This window comes from Sinohyriopsis cumingii, chromosome 6, assembly GCF_028554795.1.
Source record: "Sinohyriopsis cumingii isolate HCF-2022 chromosome 6, ASM2855479v2, whole genome shotgun sequence".
Classification (NCBI taxonomy): domain Eukaryota; kingdom Metazoa; phylum Mollusca; class Bivalvia; order Unionida; family Unionidae; genus Sinohyriopsis; species Sinohyriopsis cumingii.
In genome coordinates this window covers 130,010,048-130,031,830 of record NC_142966.1, presented here as the reverse complement: position 1 = coordinate 130,031,830, position 21,783 = coordinate 130,010,048, and the positions used below count along the sequence as shown (strand labels likewise).

General features: G+C 32.9%; 1 protein-coding gene across 5 annotated transcripts; it reads right to left on the bottom strand.

Moving 5' to 3' along the window:
* Positions 1-2,157: 2,157 nt before the first annotated feature.
* Positions 2,158-21,492, bottom strand: LOC149797957 (uncharacterized). 5 transcript variants are annotated; one of them, XM_089963032.1, is made up of 13 exons: positions 21,426-21,492; positions 17,773-17,812; positions 16,685-16,867; positions 15,983-16,128; positions 13,709-13,801; positions 10,630-11,097; positions 9,040-9,181; positions 8,171-8,455; positions 6,554-6,711; positions 5,500-5,976; positions 4,434-4,514; positions 3,879-4,004; positions 2,158-3,092 (listed from the first exon to the last, which is right to left on the bottom strand). In XM_089963032.1, the coding sequence occupies exons 6-13, from the start codon at positions 10,919-10,921 to the stop codon at positions 2,902-2,904; spliced, it is 1,752 nt and encodes a 583-aa protein (XP_089819158.1). In that variant the 5' UTR covers positions 10,922-11,097; positions 13,709-13,801; positions 15,983-16,128; positions 16,685-16,867; positions 17,773-17,812; positions 21,426-21,492; the 3' UTR covers positions 2,158-2,901. The 5 variants fall into 5 exon arrangements, with proteins under 5 accessions (XP_089819158.1, XP_089819157.1, XP_089819160.1 ...); XM_089963031.1 differs by lacking the exon at positions 21,426-21,492 and adding an exon at positions 18,663-21,161; XM_089963034.1 differs by lacking the exon at positions 21,426-21,492 and adding an exon at positions 18,663-21,161 and having other exon boundaries at positions 9,040-9,154.
* Positions 21,493-21,783: the final 291 nt, after the last annotated feature.

Sequence of the window (21,783 nt, the reverse complement as noted above, 5' to 3'; positions counted from 1 at the left end):
GATGTATCTAGTTCCTGGATGAAGCATATACACTTCAATGACTCTAGCACCGATAAGTATGTAGTTACTAGACTTAAGCACAGGACATAGGTACTTCAACAACTCTAGCACCAGACATATTTTGTTCCTTGACCCGAGTACTGGACATATGCTCTTAGCAGACCTTAGTGCCAGATGTATGTCCTAGACCTTAGTACCAACTGTAACCTCAGATACATTATTTTATTTGTTTAATTTTTATTCATAGTTATAAATTGTATAGAATATAATGTGTATGTGACCTCTGTTAAGAATGCAGATTACATAGGATCTATAAATAGATGATTATATATGTGTTGACAATTATTAATAATACTCTTACATACAACGTTCATGGAAACTGTTTAGTGTGTTCTGTCACATGGGGTCTATTGTGAAATACAGTTGCAGTAGATGGTGTTTATAAGGAAAGAATTTAGCTATCATATTCATTCTGATTTTGGAGTCAATCTCACTTGTGGTGTTCCTGATCTAAGTCTGCAGATGTGTTTGATGCTGTACTTAGAACTCATTAAAGAGGAAAATTGTTTGGGGGAATGTTGAGTTGAAATAGTGTTCATTTTGGACTATAATATTATCCTGGAACTGTGATAAGGTTAGGGTTGATGACATTATGGTTCTTGGAGGACCAGTACATTTCTGGCTTTTAAATTTATAAGGAAGTTTTAATTCTTTTTGTACTTTCATAGACCTTTATAAGGATTAATTGGATTAATTTCATAATACTATACTTTCCTCTCACATTTTCATTTTTGAATTTGACAACTGAAATGTTTAAGTTTTACGAAACTTGATGATTTTGCTCCTTTCTGTGTCTAAACACATGGGATGTACACTTCCTGGATATTAGCACCAGATGAAGGTACTTCTTATACATAAGCACCATTGGTATTTACTGCCACTACCTTAGCACAAGACATATCTACTTACTAGAACTTATCACCAGATGTATGTACTTCCTAGACCTGAGCACAAGAGGTATGTACTTCCTGGACTTTAGAACCACATTTTTGTACTTCCTGGATTTATTAGCACCAGGCATATGTACTTCCTAGAACTTAGTTCCAAACACATGTACTTCCTAGACCTGAGCAAAAGACGTATGTACTTCCTTGACCTGAGCACCGGATGTTATGTGCTTCCTGAATATTATTAGTGCTTCCCTGACTTTAGCAAAAGATGTACTTGCTTCCTGGAACTTACAACCAGATGTATGTGCTTCCTGACCTTAGCGCCAGCTGTATATGCTTCCTTGAACTTAAAACCAAATGTGTGTGCTTCCTGGACCTTAGCACCAGCTATATGCACTTCACAGAGTAACACTTGATGTATGTATTTCCTAGACCTTAGCACAAGACACATGTTCTACCTAGACCTTAGCTCTGGGCAGACATTTGCATGTCCTAGACTAAGCACCAATATATGTACTGCCTTGATCTGAGCACCTGAGGTATGTACTTCCTGGATATTAGAATCAGGTTTATGCACTTCCAGGATCTTTGAACAAGACACATTTACTTCCTTGACCAAAGCACCATAAACATTTATTACCATGACCCTAGCACCAGACATATATACTTTTGATTATGTATTCCAAATTGTGGCATACATTTTTCAGAAGTATGCTTTGTAGGTTTGTAGGTGTGTGTGTGTGTGATTTGGATTTTTAATGTAGATTTAACCACTTTTCAGTCATATCGCTATGATGTCTTAGTGTAGCGGTTCATAGTGATGTCTAGCACTGGGGAATCATGCCGCATGATGTCCCACCCAGTCACATTATCCTGACCCCAGGCTGACCATTCCTAATATTAATCTCTTAATGCTGAGTGCCAAGCGAGGCAGTTGTTAATACCATTTTTATAAGTCTTTGGATATGGCTCTTCCGGGGATCAAACTCATGACTCTAAGCACTAGGCCACTGAAGCAGTCTTGTATGTTTGTAGGAAATGAAACCTTCACATAATTTTTTAATGTCCTTTTTATTACCCCTTTATGTCACGTCATGAATGAATTTCCCTCAAAAGAGTGGCAAATATTTCCTGAACACAGAAAGAGGAGTGGGGATAGATATTACTACAGATGAAAATATAATGAATAACAAAAAATTCAAACTGGTTTATATTTTTTAGATTTTATATATTGTAATTAAATATTTGCAAAACATAAGGTTTATACACTATGGCAATACAGCTCTTACAAAACAGAGTTCAGAAGGCAATCACCATAATAAACAAACTTATAGTCTACTGAAATACTGATATCATTAAAACTATTTGTCACATTTACTCATGTAGATAAATTAATCTGGAAAAATACAAGGAAGGGACTGCATGTGCCATGAACAAAGACTAGATTTGACAAAATTACCTTGACAACTATGAAAGGCAAAAGAAATATATAACACTTATATGTTTCATATTTGAATTCTTCTACTACATTCAATTTCATGCTAATGACTATAGAAAGAACAAAAAGTCTAAGAAAAAAATAATAATGTTAGAACAGATGAAACTGACCACATGCACATTACTGTGTAAACATAGGAAAGGACTGCCATTATACACATCTCTCCAGCAATGATGGCTTTCATAAAACATTACATATACATCATTACAAATTAGATATCTTAACTGAACTATTTTGCACTAAAACATCTGCTTATAACACAAGCACATATGAATCACATATTTTTTTCTCTATAAAACGCCAAAAGAATTTACCCTAATTTGCAATACAAATCAGTACAGTTTCCTGAGCTAAAAATTTCTCAGTACACATTAAATAATAATCCTTTGAAAGATTATGATCATTGAAAATGTCACTGTTGCCTACTGTTAATCATCATATATTTAACAAAAATTAAGTATGAGCTTTCATTTCCCTGTTGCAGTTCCATAGAAAGAAACGCAAGCACGCATGAAAATTGTGTGGAGTCATGTATGACAGCGAGGACTTCAACTTCTTCAACTTGGAATTATTTTGTTCCACAATCTGGGTGTTGACACTTTTGAACTTGGGATAAAGTTTTGATTCATATCCCATGGAGCAGCCTGAAATGTACAAATAAAGCTCTAACCTTTTAAAATATAAGAAACAAAAATGTTCATATAAAACAATATTTGATCAATAAAACTAAAAAATGGTAGTAAATATGCTTATATATGTACTGAAAGTAGGAAACAGGAAATAATTACCTTAGAAATATAAAATTAAAAGTTGACAAGATTTTCTTAATGGTAAGACAGAGTTTTCAATCAATCAAGGACCATTACTTTTTTTAATGAAAAGTGTAACAAAATGAATAATGATGAGAGTGCTCACCTGGATATCCCATGATGTTCTTTTCTCATGATATTATTGCAATAAAATTAAACTACATGCAAATAACTGCAACAATGCTATCACGATGTGAAAAAAATAAAAAACATGTCAAACTTATTGTTACCAGTAGTTGCAAACTTAAAAGATTTTAACATACAAAATAATGATACATGCAGATTTAATGTTATACAACTTATTTTGAAGATGATGGCAATCTTACCAACTTTTGGAAAATTTTGGTGTCAACTGTGTGCACTAAAGCAAGTATGAAACTAGTTCTTATAATCAACAACATCTCAACTATAACTTCACTCAAAAAAACTGAAAAAACATACGTTGCTCATAATAGGTCAAGCGACTGAATATGCACAAACATTTGCAGAAATATAACTAAATGATATGCATTTACATAGTGATGCATTTTATAGTTTCCAACCCTAAAAATCATCAATACATGAGCAAAATCAGAATGAAGAACATACAACTGCAATAACATACAGGTAGAAATGCATTACCAGTGTGGTTAAACCAATGCAAAGCATCAACTACAAACTGTGTCCTTGCAAAGAAAACAGGATCTCTATTGAGACAGTAAGCATGCAAGTTGCAGGCATTGTCATAAATTACTGCCTCTGGAGCAACTGAAACAAAAAGAAAACAAAATAATGAAGCCAAAGAAAGACTCCTTCATCAACTAGAGATCACCATGATCATGATTTTTCACTATTTAATTTATCTTTGTGACTGTGATACCATAATTTCTTATCATAAGTGAACACACATATAAATTAATTATATTATTAAAAAAACTAAAGCACACTGTATGTTCAACATAATTAAAGCCTGTTTACTTATAAGTTTGTCCAATTGTAATAAATTTTAATTGTGACTAATGTAATTTAAATGAACTTTTGCTCCTGTGTGTTGAATATATCATCAAATACTCTTAATAAATCACTACAATTTTCAGATACAACACATGCACTACAAAGTCCAACATTATTAAGAAAAGTATTTATCTTAAACATCAAAGATTGAAATCAAAATGTATAATCAGAAAGGCTAAAAACCTTCCAATCTTGTTTTAAGGAATGTGAATGGAATGTTTGGTGACTCCATCGGTTTCATGATCTGGTACCCATAGCAAATACCTGAAAAAACCCACAGCATATTAACAAATTTTGACAGATGATTGTGTAAAATAAAATATGGATAGAAAAAAGAAACGGGGGACATTTATACAACAGAAGCATGTGGTACATATAAATGCTAAAAGAATATCATGTACCTATTGTGGTGAGACCACTGATCATAGGTACTGTGTTTGAATGATTTTACCATATTAATATCTATAATACTGGCGATGCTAAATTGTTGTTGGTAAGACTCTCTTTATGACTGAAATAACTATTAACAACCTTAATCCTTATCTACAAGGCTGTAATCCAATTACATGGAAAATTATTTACCTCTTGTCAGCAGTACCACTCTGTCAGTTAAATTACTGACAAATTATTCTCACTGCACTGAAGGAAGGTTGAGGGGGCCTAAGTTGTTAGAGCATATGCATTGGAAGCGGGTTCGAAACCAAGCCGAGTCATACCAAAGACATAAAAATGGTACATACAGTCACCTCACTTGGTACTCAGCACTAAAAGGACAGTGTTAGGACTGGTCGGTCTGGTGTCATGATAATGTGACAGGGTGTGATGTCACATGTTTGATGTTCGCGGTATGATGACAAAGTGCTAGACATCACTATAAACTGCCACGCTGTAGACATCAAAGCAATATGACTGACAAATTGTTTAAGCTATGTTAAGAATTCAAATCACACACCCAATGCACTGAACAAATCTGATATTACTGCATTTCAATATAAAACAGCAAAAATCAAGCATTTTACTATTCATGTAGAACAAATTCAGCAACAATGGATAAACAATCAAAAAATATAATTTTCAAGAACTAAATTTGTAGAATATAAATTTTGTTATTATCACTTAAGCCAATCTCGCAGATGATGCGAAATGTCAAGTAAAAGAACTCACTTCAATTTGGTAACAAAATATAATTGTCATTAGAAACAAAGGAGAAACATTAACTCATCAATAAATCAAGCATATAACATCATACCATGTTGGCAAAAGACAGTAAATATTCCTGGTAACAGTGTAGGATGCCTTCCATGTTTCTTGCTGCAAAATGTTACCTCCCATTTCTTGCCATCCAACTGATATTTTCCCCTCTTACACACTTCTGGCAGAACTGGGTAAAAGGCATCTCTGGATGCAGGTCCCATTGGAAGCCCTGTATCTTGACCCTTGTGATTTGCAAAAGTTGTCTTGACCTTGCAGATTACCTCCGTCAGTGCTGTTTTCAGGAATGAAGGAATATCATCTATAGTTTGCAGCATATCAAAGAGCACCTTCATCTGTGGCAAAGTTATCTGTTCTTGGAGCACCTTCATCTGTGGCAAAGTTATCTTTTCTTGTTCCAATATTTTCTCTAACAAATCAATGAAGGTATAATGAAAAGTGCCACATACAGGGGATGGGCTGGCCAACAGCTTAATCAGTTTTGAATATTCTTCAGGGCATTTGTCAGTGCTTCCTGAGAAAAATGGAAAGATGACATTTTGGTTTAGATTTGTCTGCTACACAAAACATATTTAACATAATAATACATACTTAAATTTTGTCATTAAAGCAAATTTCTTCGTCAGACAGGGTCAACAAAATGGCATCAATTTTACCACAAACCACTGAAAATGATGTATCACCACTAGTGTCATTCTAATTTTGTTCACTGATATGGATCAAAGCAGTGGAGGCATTAAAAATAAATGTATATTACCTTCTAAAGAGCTAATTTTTATTAAGAACTGGGTAAATAGTCTCATCTTCTGTGAATTGCTGGATATATGCTAAACATAAAAAAACACTGGCATATACTAAGAAATTCTATGAATAAGGGCACAATCAATTCAAATTGAATCCAATAATTTAGTATTCTGGACACAATAAAAATGAGAAATAAATGTGGCATACAAAACTTTGGAAAGTCAGAATGATTTTGTGCCATGTCTTGAATATAAATCGGTGCAGTGAACTTGTAATAAATTGTGTTTTTTAATGAATTGTTGCAAATGTTACAAAACTGTTTGTGATAAATAGTTACTTAAACAAACCTATCTGCCTAACATACTCCATGAATGGAAGCAATGACGGCTGGTGTTTCACAAGCAAGGAGTTCATGGCATCAAAATCCTCTAAATTTCCTTTCACATAGCTGAAAAGCATTTCCCGGGTTGGTTTACTGTCAATGAATACCCTATCCTTGTGACTAGTAGGATGATAAAAACAGAGTCTATGAAAAAATTATTATGTTCAAACCGTAAAATCTGTACAATGACATGTATGCCACTTCATAACATATCAAGATGGCATAAATACCTGTAATTGTGACATTTAATTTGCATACGAATTAGGGCCTAGTCCACTAATAGAATACATATACATCTGGTTAGCATGCAAGCTTGCTGCACAGGAGATAATTGATCCACATAATGCAAGCAAGATGCAAACATTCCTATACCCAATTTATGAGTAAAAAAAGCCATGATAAATAAATGAAGGGTTGTTGTTGTTGAGTTTAATTATAGTGGCATGCGCACAATTGTGCATGTGCCACTTTTTTCTGACTGCACCGCAGCCTGCTACTTGTTCCTGGGGAAGGGAATGGTGCCACCTCCCCCTGGCTTTTATGGATTCAAGGAACCCTGATAGTTTGGTCTCAATATGTGGGTCCATAAAGGTCCCTTACAGTTGAATGGTTGGCTGTCATTAGTGAGAAATAGAGCTTGGAAACAGTCTTGCTTGCTTTACATCGCTGGTTTCTTGTTGCATTTGCCTGGTGTTTCTTGCGATTTATTTTTGCGATTTTTTTTTCTTCTTCAAAATGTTCTAAAAAAGGGGGGGATGTTCTATGCTGCTTATAGAGGTTGTTAGTAGAAATCATGTATCAAGAGAGATTTTCAAGATCATGGTATTACTAGTCGAGGTGTTTAGGGTGTGCTTCCTACGTTATGTTATGAAGGGTCAAAATGACCCCAAAATATTATGCAGTGCATATAACTAAGTTCAGAGATGTCGCAGGAAAGAAAAAGACATATCTAATTATAATTTTTAACTTTGTTCATACATTTAAATCATTTATGTATAAACATAATTAGAAGCTGTATATGTCATAAAAAGGAAATACTTGTGCACAGACAATTAAGAAAACAAATAAAAATAATTGTGAACTTTCTGTGGATCTGGAATCTGCTTTTCAGAGACACTTCTCATTCCAATATATAACATTCTGAGGGGAAATAGATCCTTTGTATTTTTGTTATGGCACTTTTATCATATTAATGGCTATATTGTGTAGAGGAAATACAAAACAAATTTAGTAAGGACATACAGATGCTTCAAACCCAGGGTGGTCTGGGCAGGTAAGGAAACATGACCCTTGTATTACAAAAACCAAATTCTAAAAACTGACCTACTACGGTTCTCTATTTATACAGGGATAATGTCTGCAGCTAATGAGATCTAAGATGTGTATACTGATTGATGAATAACAGGAATGATGAAAAATATACCTCTTCAATATTTTAGTTCTTGTCAATACTGTTGTAACAACCTACTATAAATAAGCTAAATAAGAGGCTGTGATATTTGTTAGGTGTTTTGTTTTAAAATGATCAACATTATACATCCCAACAAGATACTTAAGTTTTCTCCAACTATGTCATGCTCATCTGCCAGATAAAATGGGCCCATTATCTTCTAGGTAACCATCATTGGCCGCAGCATGAACCTTTCTGTAAGCCAGTGAGGTGCCGTCACATATTAAAATATTTGGTGTTCTCCTACACATGTCATTCATGCATATGAAGCCATCTTCATAGTTGACATCTAATAGACCAAGAAATGAAAACCAACTCAATCGAAAGTAGGTGTATGGAAACATTTTATGAAAGTTAACATTTCCAGCATCCTGCTGATGCAAAGCCCACACACTGTAAAATGCATACATGGTGCATCTGAAGAAAAAAGTTTTGAGTAAGTAAATATTACAAATTCAGGAAACAACATTCTTAATTAAGTGTGCAACAAACATGAATGAATTCATACAAATTCTTAGGTAGCAATTAGAAATTAATAATCAATAATTAAGTATTAATTAATAATAATAATCTTAAACAAAAATATTTATAAATCAGGATCAACAATTTAAAATGTGAGCATTATTTCATCATGCTTGGAAATATATTACAACTGGGTTATAGTATAATGCCCAGAATTCAAAACTGTAAATTAAAAAAAAGAAAATCCAAATATACAATTATTTCCATATAATTTATATATAGGTGATTGCATAAATACATATTTTATATGCTGTCTTGAAGGATGAGCAGTAAATAAATATTAAGACTCAATGTCATTGAGTAAAAATCTATTTTCGTCTGATATAGCAGTGTTTAACGAAAGAAAATAGAATAGATTCCTTAATACCATGCCAGCACCAATAGCGTCAAAGTACATATGTACCTAATTTGCCAATAAAATGGATAGGAATGCCTCAAATATAAAAAATATTGATAATTTTTGACCCAGCAATATATACCTAGAATAAAGAAACTGGAACATGAAATCTCTCAACACATCATAATGTACAAGGAAACGTTCCATATTGAGTACACATTCCGTTTGCCCATCATACTGAAGCTTTCCATCACAATCTGGAACTGAGCACAATCTAAAAAAGCCTGAAAACAAAACAAAAAAAAAAAGAAACAAAAAAGAAAAAGAATGAAAAACTGAATGAAGTTAAAGTCAGTGTGATATAAGATAAAAATAACAGTCAAGTGGCGCAACTACAGTGGTAGCAGGTACAGTCAAGCTGTGGGACCCAGTCGACCTGGAGGCATGGCCCAACCAGGAAAAAAATAACTGACAGTAAAGGGGAGGAGCAGTACAAAAAAGATACCTGTGGGGCCCATTGTGAGATAGTTACAACACTGGAACTGTCTCTATTGCTCAATTGTGGTTTAAAGTTAAAATTAATAATATCATCTGATAATAAATGACCACATAAAACAAAGCTACAGTTAGCACAATATCAACATCTTGATTTCTGAAAATGACTACGCAATTCAGCATTCAGAATTTCCAAACACATACACTCAGTTTTTGTTACAATAACCAAATTATTTCTATGTAAACTGGTTCTAACTAATTGGTGCTATTATAGAGCAGCCTTAGAACAGCTATCTTACATGTCACATTTTCAAGCAAGCATTGTCAAGTGAGAATATGGAATTTGAACACCGCTTTTCATTTCATATTCAATGTAAGTTTTTTTATAACATTTATTTTTCAAAGCTGTTCACACAAGCCTACTGACTAGATATTTTCACCATGAAGAAAATAATACTGAAACATAGGAGGTTATTCTATTGTAAACATGATGCAAAGGAGAGTTTTTTATATTCGGAATATCTGGATCTTGTACACAGAAGTGGATCTATTGAAATAATATTAATACTATTCAATTAGGGTGGTACTGTTAGTATCAAAAGGTGCCATCATTAACTTTATTGCAAGATGATTTTTTTTAAATCCCTAAACTTCCAACGGTGATTCAATGAAAGGAGATTGATTTTTAATTCTATTTTGAAAAGTCATCTATGATCATTATATTCTTCCATGCAAACAACACAATCCATAGGCATAATTGCATAGAATAAGATTTGAGGTGAGTTGACGACAAAAACCAGCATCAAGGATGTGCTTGCAATTTACAAATATTTGAAAGAATGGTTCCTGAATGGTCATTCTATAACACCAACTGGCAGATGCACACTGTTTATATAGACATGAGACTACACTGTTATGATTGTGAATGTAAAACCAATTACCATGGAATAAAACCTGTAGCTTTAAAGAAAAAGATAAATGATTCACAATTCATGATTTTACTGATCCTTCCATTATTCTTATAAGAGAGTACTTTTGTAATTTGAGTTGCTTAACTAATAATTCAATTCAAACAGAATGTCCATCAACTTTGATGTGTCCTGATAATATTTTGTGTGCAGTATTTTCCTTAGGTGTATAAGCAATTTTTATGCATGATATTGAAGCTGTAAAATAAAATATACAAGTAACAGTTACACATCTGAATGACAATTAATTACCTTTAGTTAATACTTACACTGTACTTGCATACAACCATATCTTGTGAAGAGTGTGGACTGCTTAATTTCAGCTACGCACTCATTATGGAGTTGACCACTGCATTTAGGGCAATGTAAATCTAATGGTATGGCTTGAAGGATACCAGCAACTGCAGGAAATAAATTCTTTGGATTTTGCCATAGTTTTGTTTTCATGTTTTCATCTGGGTTAAATGGAATTTTCTTACTAGACACTACTTTTAGCATGTACTGGCTGTACTCTGGTTTATACGCCAACAATTCAAGTATACGATCCACACTATCTGACATGTCTTTGTCCAAACTGTCGGTAATAAGGTTCTTCACCCTGTGCACATGTAGACATATTTTTTTACACTGAAGGCAGAACAGTGACTTGTTTCTAACTGTTATTACAGCATAACCATGTAACGGTACATGAACCGCTAAACAGTTTGGAGCAAAAAAATCTCTTGTATAGCTGCACACTGTAAATATATGATTAAATAAGTAATAGATATATTTGAATTTCAGCTGAAAAACTGCAGCAAAACAGAGACATGTAAGAGACATTTACTGTTCATTGATTATTTGGAAATACTACATCAGATAACATGTGCTCAATATGGATTTCAAAATGAAATAATACAATATGTGATGATGTTGAGTTCACACTGAGTCATTGATAATTTGTCAAGTAGTATGCCATTCTATATAATCGTTTCTGTTATTCATGCTAATACAACATAATAAATTGAAAATATGTAACATGTGTAATAATCTCAAGGCATACAAATGAAATGTCATGCAATGGAAAGCATAATGACCAAGGTATCATTCAAATAGATGCCACCAAACTATTCTGTACTCAGGTTAAATTATATCATTAACAATATGTAAAGATTTAAGTCAGAACAGATTATTTGTTTTTCATAATGGTCTTTGGAATATAACTGTTACCAATGTTATAGTAAATAAAGCATGAAACTCTCTTAATTGGTGAGTAAAATGTAAAATTGAGCCTTAAGCTCAAATGATGCACCATGTTATGAAAATAGCAAATAGTGGAGTTTCAGTTAATGCTGCAGCATGTAAGTACCTGCAGCAAAATACCTTATGAAACTGTGAAAATGGAACACAAGCATAATGATTTAAAACCTAAACTAGTCAGGAAACAAAGAAAACAAATAATATGACAGGTCAAAGAAACATGTACCAAAAATAGTATATAAAATGACTGCAGACACATATGAAATAATAACACAAATTATAATTAGCAATTTAATTGAATGTAGAATACATCAGATTCCCTGAAGGATTGCTCAAAGTAAGCATGGTCATCTGAAAGCATATATAATGTTACAAAAGTATAAGTGTCAAAGAAGAAGTTATCAAATGATTTGAAAAGTTTCAATCTTTTGTGAGTATAGGCAAGCTAGAGATTGAAACTGTTCAATAATATTCATAAATTTCAACTGAAACAAAAAAACCCATAAGGGTTTATGTTATAATAGTCTGTAATTACTGCATTTTCCATGTAGAATAATTGTGATAATTCACTGGAGCCAACTGTAATTATTTCACTGCCAAGTCGATAAGAAGATAAACTTAAAATTCAAAGTTGTTCTTAGATACGTATATGGCCAAGTGGTATTGATGGATGCCTTATGTCCACATACAAAGTTAAAATCCAACGACATAACTGCTTATATTTTCTGTGCAAATAGTCACAAACCACAGCCAAACATAAACAAGAAACCTTGCACATCAAGTAATATCCAGTAAAAAGCCTTTGTACCATAATAAACCTTGCTAGTCAATATGTTTGATTAAAAAAGAAAAAGAAACTTTGCTTGCTATGAGTGAATAAGTTATATTTCATCTCATGGGCGAAAACTTTAAGTAAAATATATAGATTATTCAAAATTTCAAGCTAATTTCTTCTACACATTTGTGACATGATGAAAAATCAGTTTCGTAAAACTACTGATATAACACACAAAAGCCAGACATTGCATCTGTGTTGTACATAATATTGTGATGTCATTTGTGACATCATGGGGTGTTATGAGACATACTGCAGATACAAAGATTAGGACATAATACTAAATAATATGATACTCATGTAATAATTAAATAGACTGTAAAACATAGCTGTAAAATGAGTACTAAATGACAATGGCTAGGATATACTCAAAGAGCTTCTTTCAGAAACATGCCATGAAATGTTAGGTTTTCAACAACATAATTTACAATAGCTCATTCAATGTTGATAACAAAGCAGGTAGCAAGACCAAGAGCTCAGAACTCTAAAAAAACAGTATCATAATTGGTTAGTATGTGACAAAACATAATGCACAATTGGTAAACTCAATTAACATATTTTGGACATTGATCTTTCTGATGACTGCAAAGAAGTTATTACAGCTTTCTCTCAATCTGTTAGAATATAATATTTTAACACTGATGTAAAGAAGTTAATGAACAAAAATGAATAATGTTATAGATAGCATCCATTAATGAAAAAAGGGAAACATTTGTGACTACCTGTGAAAAGATTAACAAATTATGTACTCTTGATCACTTTCATAGAATAAATGCATGAACATAAAATACACATGAGGAATATAATCTGAAGTATATTTATTTGCAGAAAAAGACAATATGAAACATTGTAATGAACCATGAATACAAGATATTAGACAAACAAGAAAATTATTTTACATTTATTAAGGCTGGTATAATAGTGAGGTAAAGAATAATAGACAACATATGTAGTTTTAATCTTTGTATATGGAACTTTCTTTGCTGTTTTCATTTTGTTATGGGGTTTAACCCCATTTTTTGGCACATGATAGGCTATGGCGGCCAGTATAACTGCTGGAGGAAGAACCTGGAGGACACATGAAAGATTCAACAACCACTGAGAAGCTACTTAGAAACTTTCTCATGTGCCTGTTGGCCAAGCCCGAGACTCAAACCCACACATAAAGAGGTGAGATAACGGTGATCCGTAACAGTGAGCGCTTTAGACCACTTTGCCACTCAGGGTTCCAGAACCTTCTTTACAGTTTCAGAAAAAAAGTTACTATTAATTACCTTCTGTCCTTAAACTTGTACAAACTGGTAGTTCATTAAACACAGCTCTAAAAGCATTGATATGGATGCAGGGTGGATGCAAAGAATCTATATCTGAAAGTAATAAATCTAAACGTTGGAAAAAAGTCCTAACACAATGCATGTAATGAATTTAAAGAATTGGACTTAATTCAATATCTTAACATGTTACCGCTCATGATAACAAAATGAAAATTCTTCATCTGTGTTTTTTTTTAAAAAAGTCATTATCCTTATATAAGCTTGACGTAATAAACAAAGCAAAAATATTGTACAATGCTAAAATCCTCAAAAGACTCAGTATTGCCTAAGTATTAGATTTATTAACTAATTAATTTATGGTACGTTTATGAACAAAATTGTAAGAAATTGAATTTATGTATCTACTAGTACTGATAGTTTCTTTGTAGGCAGAACAAAATTAAATGTATTACATTATGTTAATAAAATGCAACAATAATTACATATGTTTACAAGTATCTTATATCTTATATTTAATGAATTATATTGTGGTGATTCAAATAAGGTTTATTGTAATATTTAATTCCACATTGTTTACTTGACTAGTAAAAATCATTTTATCAGTACTGGATGAAATATATATATATATATATATATATATATATATATATATATATATAAGAAAACTTTACTTATAAGAATATTCTGAGATATGAGGGAAGTTCTGCACCTTGTCTGAAATGACCACAATGTAAAAGGTTGCAAAAAGAAACCCGTCCCAAGTCACAGCTGCAGGTTAACAAAAACATCTTCATTACATGTATCTTGACAGATGTTGATCAATACTGGCAGAGACCTCTATGGATAAAGATTTAATAGTAATCACGGAAGCTCATAATAGCATAATTAATCTTTTCAAAAATAGTACGTACTTTTATGGACTTTATTTATATGTGTATTTAACTTGTAATCTACACAAGTTTCATACCAGATTTGTATTTGTTTTTTTGCATCATGAAAGATTGAGTCATTTAACCCATTCTTGTTGACAGGTGTCACTCTGTGTTGCTGTTTTGTGTTCAACACCATCTCTCTGTTCAAGAGAGGACACACATGGCTGCCAGTATAACTGATGGAGGAAGAATTTAAGAAAACCCCAGTAAGAACGACCAGCCAAGAGAAAGTAGTGTCATCTTTCTCACATAATCACACAGATTGAGCACAATACTCAAAACCATGAGAGAGGTGAGAAAATAGTGGTCTGTAAAGGTGAGCACTTAAGACCACTTGGTCACCTGGGGACCCTATCACCCTTGCAGTACCAAACCTGACTAAATTCTAATCATTTAAAAAAACAATTGTTCAAATCTAATAAAACTGTTTCAAAATTAAAAATAAAGAAGCTTTATCCAACAACAATGAACAATCTACATCATACAATAAACCTTAATAACTCATTCTGTAAACAGTAAATTGGGTAGAAATAACTTAAGTAACTTTTCTGCCAAATATTACAATGTACCTTCAAGTATATGTACATATAAATTTGTCACTGTGTAAAAATCAACTGTTGCATTCCATAATCATGGTGGCAATTACAAGCATTATAAGAGCTTCATGAAATCATCACTTGGTGCAGAAAATGAACAAGTTATAAAATATGTCCTTCACTTGAAATCAGAATGAAAAATGAACCTATAAATGTACTTAAAACAACTTGAATACAGATCATCAGTGTTGTCCCTTTTGAAAAAAATGTATGCAGGAAGCACATAGTGAGGCAGTTTGAGCATGATGGTTTCACACTGAAGGGCCAAATTGTTCTGTGGTTAGGCAAAAAAATGCAATCCACTGCATTATTGCTTATCTTCTCTAACAAAAATCCATGCATTTAAGTAAAGTTTAATGGCATTATATATGAGAATAAATCAGTGTATATAACATACATCTTGAATACTTGTTTTAAAAACAGGAAGGTCACTGCTACATGTCAATCACAGTCATATACACCAAATTTTCTGTTGAAATCAACCACCATTAAATACCTACCTATCACATGTTGCCATAATTTTTGCATTCCATAAATTGATTAGTTAAGACAGATTTAATTGAAAACATTTTGTATTTCACCTTGTACATAAGCAATTTAATTATCAGTACAGCTGGGTACACTATAATAAGGTCCCTCTAATTTATTACATAATTTATTAACAGAGACAACACTGATAATAGTATTACAAAAGAACTATTTCTAGAACAATGAAATGCAACCAATATTCTAGGAGTAAAACCTACTTGTAGAGTCTTCTTACTATCATCCCATCCAGCCACTGCAAAAACCTTCATTCTGTCATCCAATTCTTGATAGGTATGCTCATGTTTTAATGTGTGCCTGTAAAGCTATCCTTCATCCTCATCATCTGGTGCAATAGGAATGTCTCCTAAGATAAAGGTCTGGAAATGATTTGCAAGTGTTACATATAAATTTAATTAAACAAAGCATATGGCTCAAGCATGTAAAGGATAAAATGATGAATAAACAAATATTTGGAAACATATATATGTGTGTCCATTGGACAGGGATACCTTACACTCACCTCTGTTTTGAATATTTATAAAGAAAAGAAAATCATGTGAGACAAGGAAACAACATGTAACAAGTTCAGATGAAATTAACAATTAATGACTGCAACATTTCTGAGCAATTGTTGTTATTTTTGTAGCTGTTTTAGGGTTTAATGCCATTTTTCAGCACAATATAGGCTATACATAGCAGCCAGTATAACTGGTGAAGGAAGAACTCTGTAAAACCCAGGGAAGAACCACCGACCCATGAGAAGCTACTGGCAGGCTTTCCCACGTACCCACTCTAGCCAAACCTTGGACTCAAACCCACGCAGACAGAGGTGAGATGGCAGTGATCTGGATTGGTGAGCGCTTTAGACCACTCGGGGCCCCCTTCTGAGCAATTAAACAATAGATGAGATATATATATACCTGTGACGGTTCCAATATGGCTGATATTTCTGAACTGTTTGTTCTAGTTGCATGTGGAGATATTGTCTCCCTCTTAACATGAGGTCTCCTCCTCAATGGAATTTTATCAAGGTCGTATGGTACGGTGCCGTCAAGAGAGATAGGATCTCTGTACCACTCTGTTCTACATTTGTATTGTACAGGCTAAAAATGAAACAAATTTATGATGCATATTATCAGTCAAAATAGAATCTTCATAGAGGTACTCAGCTTTTATTAACTGAAAGTCACATTTGTATTTGTTCATTAAGTTGTGTAGTTTATGTGCCATTCAAAATTTAATCTTATGCTGCGATCTCAACTATTTTTCACTAAAAGAATAGAATACTGTATGGCTAAAGACCAGAAATGAAAGTTCACACCGGCATAATGATCACCCACCTTAACGATAATCATTTCATTTTCAGCCAGTGTCTGATTTGCCTTATCCAGCAAAATAAATTTCAACAATGTTGACATAAAGACATATTCTACAGTAATTACTTAATGACCAAAAAAGTAACCATAACTATAGCAAAGGTTTGGAAAAGGGAAAACATTATGGCTGATCAGTGCATTATATTTTGTTTTCAATTATTTAAAAAAAATTATACATAGAAAAACCATGTTATAAATATATGAATGTATCATCACCAACTAATTTACAAATTGTTTTCAGCACCTTACAGCTCTTTAGTGAGGGATTTTACCCAGCCTACCTGACAATCCATTCTTTAATGAATTCTTTACTGAAAGTCTCTCTCAAAACAAAAAAACTCTACTGCAATCCTATGTTCTAGTATGTCAAGAACATGATACCCATACATATACTAACCTATTTTTAAAATAAATCCCATGCAACAAATTTTGAACAATAAAATATGTTACAAGGTGTTATAAATAGAATGTTCATGGAACTGACAAAATGATCAGGGTTGTAAAAATGCAGCAACAATCATTACTTTTTCTCAAAGGATGAATTTTAATGGCATGAATTTATAATGAGACACTAGACAGACTTGGTCTATATACTAATTAAAATTGAACATGAAGTATTAAAACAAACTTACCTTGGAACACTTGTCTGCACGAGTAGACATTTTCAGGAATCTGACAAAGCAAAAATATGAAATATTCACATAATAGTTGTCCAATTCTATTTAATTTTGTCATTTAAGTTGAGTTTGCATGCCTAATATAAATTTTAACACAAAATGAATGAAGTTGGTAAAGAAATTTTAAATAATCAGATGCTCTCAAAAATTCAATTTATTCAGCTGTTCATATATTTCTTTTTGAGAGAGAAAATGGTTTGTATAAAGGCACATAGACCACATCGTACAATCTGAAAGGCCTTGTGTTAGAATGTTTGATATCAATTATGACGAAATGGTGCAAAAATCTGAGAAGTTGTGCATTATATTTTATGTGGATTAGCATCACATTTGTAAAATGTTTTTTTTTTTATATAGCAAAATTTATACTGGGCATGTATGTGTTCAAGACTGATTATTTCGGTAACATGTAATTTTGTAGAATTTGGTTCTACATGCATTTAAATTTAAGTTATTCACTTCAGTGGAACCTAAATACATCTATATTCCTTTCAAAGATCAATATTTACATGCGCCAAGTACACGGGTCAAAATATATACTAAAGTATATTTTTGGACGATATCAACCTAAAGGTGTGATACAATACAATCCGGATTGAATGTCGTACGCTGTAATGTCACAATCTGTGCCTGCGATAAAACAAATTCATACTATCCTATCTTGTGATGATTAAATAAGACCCGTTGTTCTGTGTGGCCTATTTCGGTCACAATTGTAACAGACGACAGCGATATATAAGTTTAATCTGTCAGTTTCTTGATGACAGTTAAGGTGCAGACCAGTAAATAATCTGGACTGGCAAGACTTTAGTTGAAACAATTATCGTCGTTATTTTACCTCTTACTTTTCTATATTTTTTTTCCTCAGCGTCTTGTAATTCAGCGGCTTTGCCAGTCAACATCCTGCGAACGAGCCAATGAGAATCCGGTGCTTTGTCCGGTGCTTGTATTGGGATTTGTTTAATAATATACCTCAATTGTGCCACCTCCCCAGGTTTTTATGGGTTCAAGGAACCCTGCTATTTTGGCCTCATTATGTGGGTCCATAAAGGTCCCTTACAGTTTAATGGTTTTGCTGTCATTAGTGGGAAGGAGAGGTCGGGAACGGTCCTGGTTGCTTCACATCACTGGTTTCTTGTTGCATTTGCCTGTTGTTGTTTTTTTTTTTGTTGTTGGTTTTTTTTTTTTCTTCTTCAAAATGTTCTAAAAAAGGGGGGGGTCTATGCTGTTTATAGAGGTTGTTAGTAGAAATCATGTATGAAGAGAGATTTTCAAGGTTATTATGGTTATTATTACTAGTCGAGGTGTTTAGGGTGTGCTTCCTACGTTATGTTATTTATTAGTTCTTAGATATTGCCTCTTTAAGTTATTTATTTATTAATGTTTTTAGAGATTGAATGTTATTTATACTTTATTTAGCAAGAGACCGGAGTCCTAGCCGATTACACGGTTCGTTAAAGACATCTAGGACCGGAGTCCTAGCTGATTACTCGGTTCGTTAAGGACATCTAGGACATCCGATTTTGCGGTTTCCTTAGTTTTTGATAGGTGTTTCGTAAGTGAATTATTTATTAATATTTTTATAAAATTGAATGATATGTTATGGGTTTTTTATGTGGGGGCTTCTAAATTTATTTAGCTAGTTAATGGGTCTTTTGGTTTTGTGGGGATATTAATTATATTTTGTTCCTATGTCCTGCTGAGTCTATGAATTTATTTATGCCAAGTAAATAGTGACTAGATAGAGATGATGAATATGTTATAGATAATGAAGGAAAAATAAACTCTGACGGAAAGTTCAAGCACACAAAACCAAATCATTTATTATATATCTCAGTTGGAATAAGTTATTTGAGTGGATAATGAGCCAATACATGCTGTTGAATAAAAGATGGGCAAACAATAGATACTGCAAGATGTGTAGAATAAGATCTATTTGAATTACCTGATAACAGATATTTAATTGCATATTTGTAATAGATTGGGAAATTCCACTTCATTGATAACATTAAAGACTCCTCTAGGACAACACAGAAAAGATTGACCACCTTTGGAAAAGAAATTGATGTATGAAATCTGTTTCAAATTGAAAAACAAATATGTTGATTGAATGAGATTGTTCTTGACTAATACTGATTCAGTAAGCATTCATGTTGAAATGGAACATTTTAATAGCAATTTGAAACAAAATATAAAATTATGGACACTAGTGTTTATTCAACATGTCTGCCTTACCACAGACGAATAAAGATATTCTTGGAATTTCCAAACATGATCTAAACTGAACATAATTTAGAAAGTCTGGTGGGTTATTGTTGCGTATATTTAATTTATATTGTGTGCTTCAACTTTGTCCCAGAATGAAAATAGAGTTTTGTACATGTTTATTTTAATGTTTATAATTTATAAATAGTTGTTTATTGATATTCGAGTTCAAGGTCTATTTGCAAACTTATAATGTTTTAATGTTAGAAGTTGTGATCCATATCCTGGTCATTTTATTGTTTCTTAGGTCAAGTGAAAATACAATATAAGGTTGTGGTAAACAAAATTATTCATTCTCCTTTTATGTTCAGTCTGTGGAATCATTTACATTTGTTTTCAGATATAATTTGAGAGGAATCATTTAAATTATTCCCTAGAAATACAAAGTGCTTATTGACTTTTTGGACTATAACACTTTTTGCATTATTATGAATTTGTTCAGAGGCATTCTGGATTATATCATTGTGATACATCATGTCTACTCTCATAACGAATGAATTTCATGATAGGTTAAATAGACTTAGAGACACAACAGAAACGAGGCTTAAATATCCACTTTATGCTACTTCTGTACGTGTGCCCGATGATGTTGCTGATTGAAGAGTACTGATGAAATTGTTTATTTCCTTGCTGGCAGGGCTGGAGCGAGGCAATAGAGGAACTAGGCGGCCGCCCAGGGCTCCTAGACCTGGGGTGGGGGTGGGGCCAAAAACGAAATGCACTCTCAGGTTATTCGTTTATTTCATTAAATATATTGACAAAATTAAATGAATAAATTATCAAGCCCAACGTGTATTAATACTAATGAACAGTTGATAATCAGCGATGTCTCGGAGGGGGGTGGGGGTGGGGTCAGGTGGAAGGTTCACCTAGAGCGCCAAAGATCCTTGCACCGGTACTGCTAGCTGGACATGTTATATTACTCGCATTATTATCAGTATCTTGTTATTTACATTTTTTTTATGTTTTGTTCCTCTGCACCTAAAATACATATCTTAGGCTTTGATTGAACCACAGGAGTCTGACGTATTATCAATAAGTACGATTAAATCTTTGACAACACGAAATCGCCTTATCAGTACACTAAATTAACACGCGCAAGTGTTATTTTTAATGTACTAATAATGTGCTTTCGTGTTGTCAGAGAGTTCATCTTACTTTATAAACAAAACATCAGACTCCTGTGATTTAACCCGGTAATATCTTCATCTGTCAGACCGTTCCATTCTTTTACAAAGATGTAAGTCCATCTTGTATGTTGTCTTTCATAAAACTAATTTTATCAGCGGAAAGTGCTGGTTTAAATTTATTTATTTGCAGGATTCCTCCTGGAAAATACATACAAATCAGGTCAATGGCTGTAGAGGACTGAGCTCAAAGTTTATTTCAAGCTATCTCTTCATTAACAAGGATCTTGACTTGAATTATTTCTCTGGCGTGAGCAAAGATGGTAGCGGATTAAAAACATTGACGCAGTTTCCTTAGATATAGAAACAACATTGTACCTGCAATTTTGTAATATCATCGGGGTGCAATTAATAAATATTTATAGCACAAAGACTCAAATATAAAAATGTTGATGGGGGAGGGGGTAAGGATATTGAACTTCATATGTAGTAGCTAAATACGTAGCAGAGATAAACATGATTCATTTGAAGACACCAAATGAACTAAACAACATCTCCTTGTTGTTACTATGTG

What these genes read in the sequence shown, in the direction of transcription:
- LOC149797957 (XM_089963032.1), bottom strand. Translation starts at nt 10,921, where the DNA reads ATGTCAGATAGTGTGGATCGTATACTTGAATTGTTGGCGTATAAACCA. An exon ending in TTCCAGTTTCTTTATTCTAG is followed by an intron (nt 8,456 to 9,039) that starts GTATATATTGCT and finishes TTTTTTCTTCAG; the next exon opens with ATGCACCATGTATGCATTTT. An exon ending in GCATTGGTTTAACCACACTG is followed by an intron (nt 3,093 to 3,878) that starts GTAATGCATTTC and finishes TGTACATTTCAG; the next exon opens with GCTGCTCCATGGGATATGAA.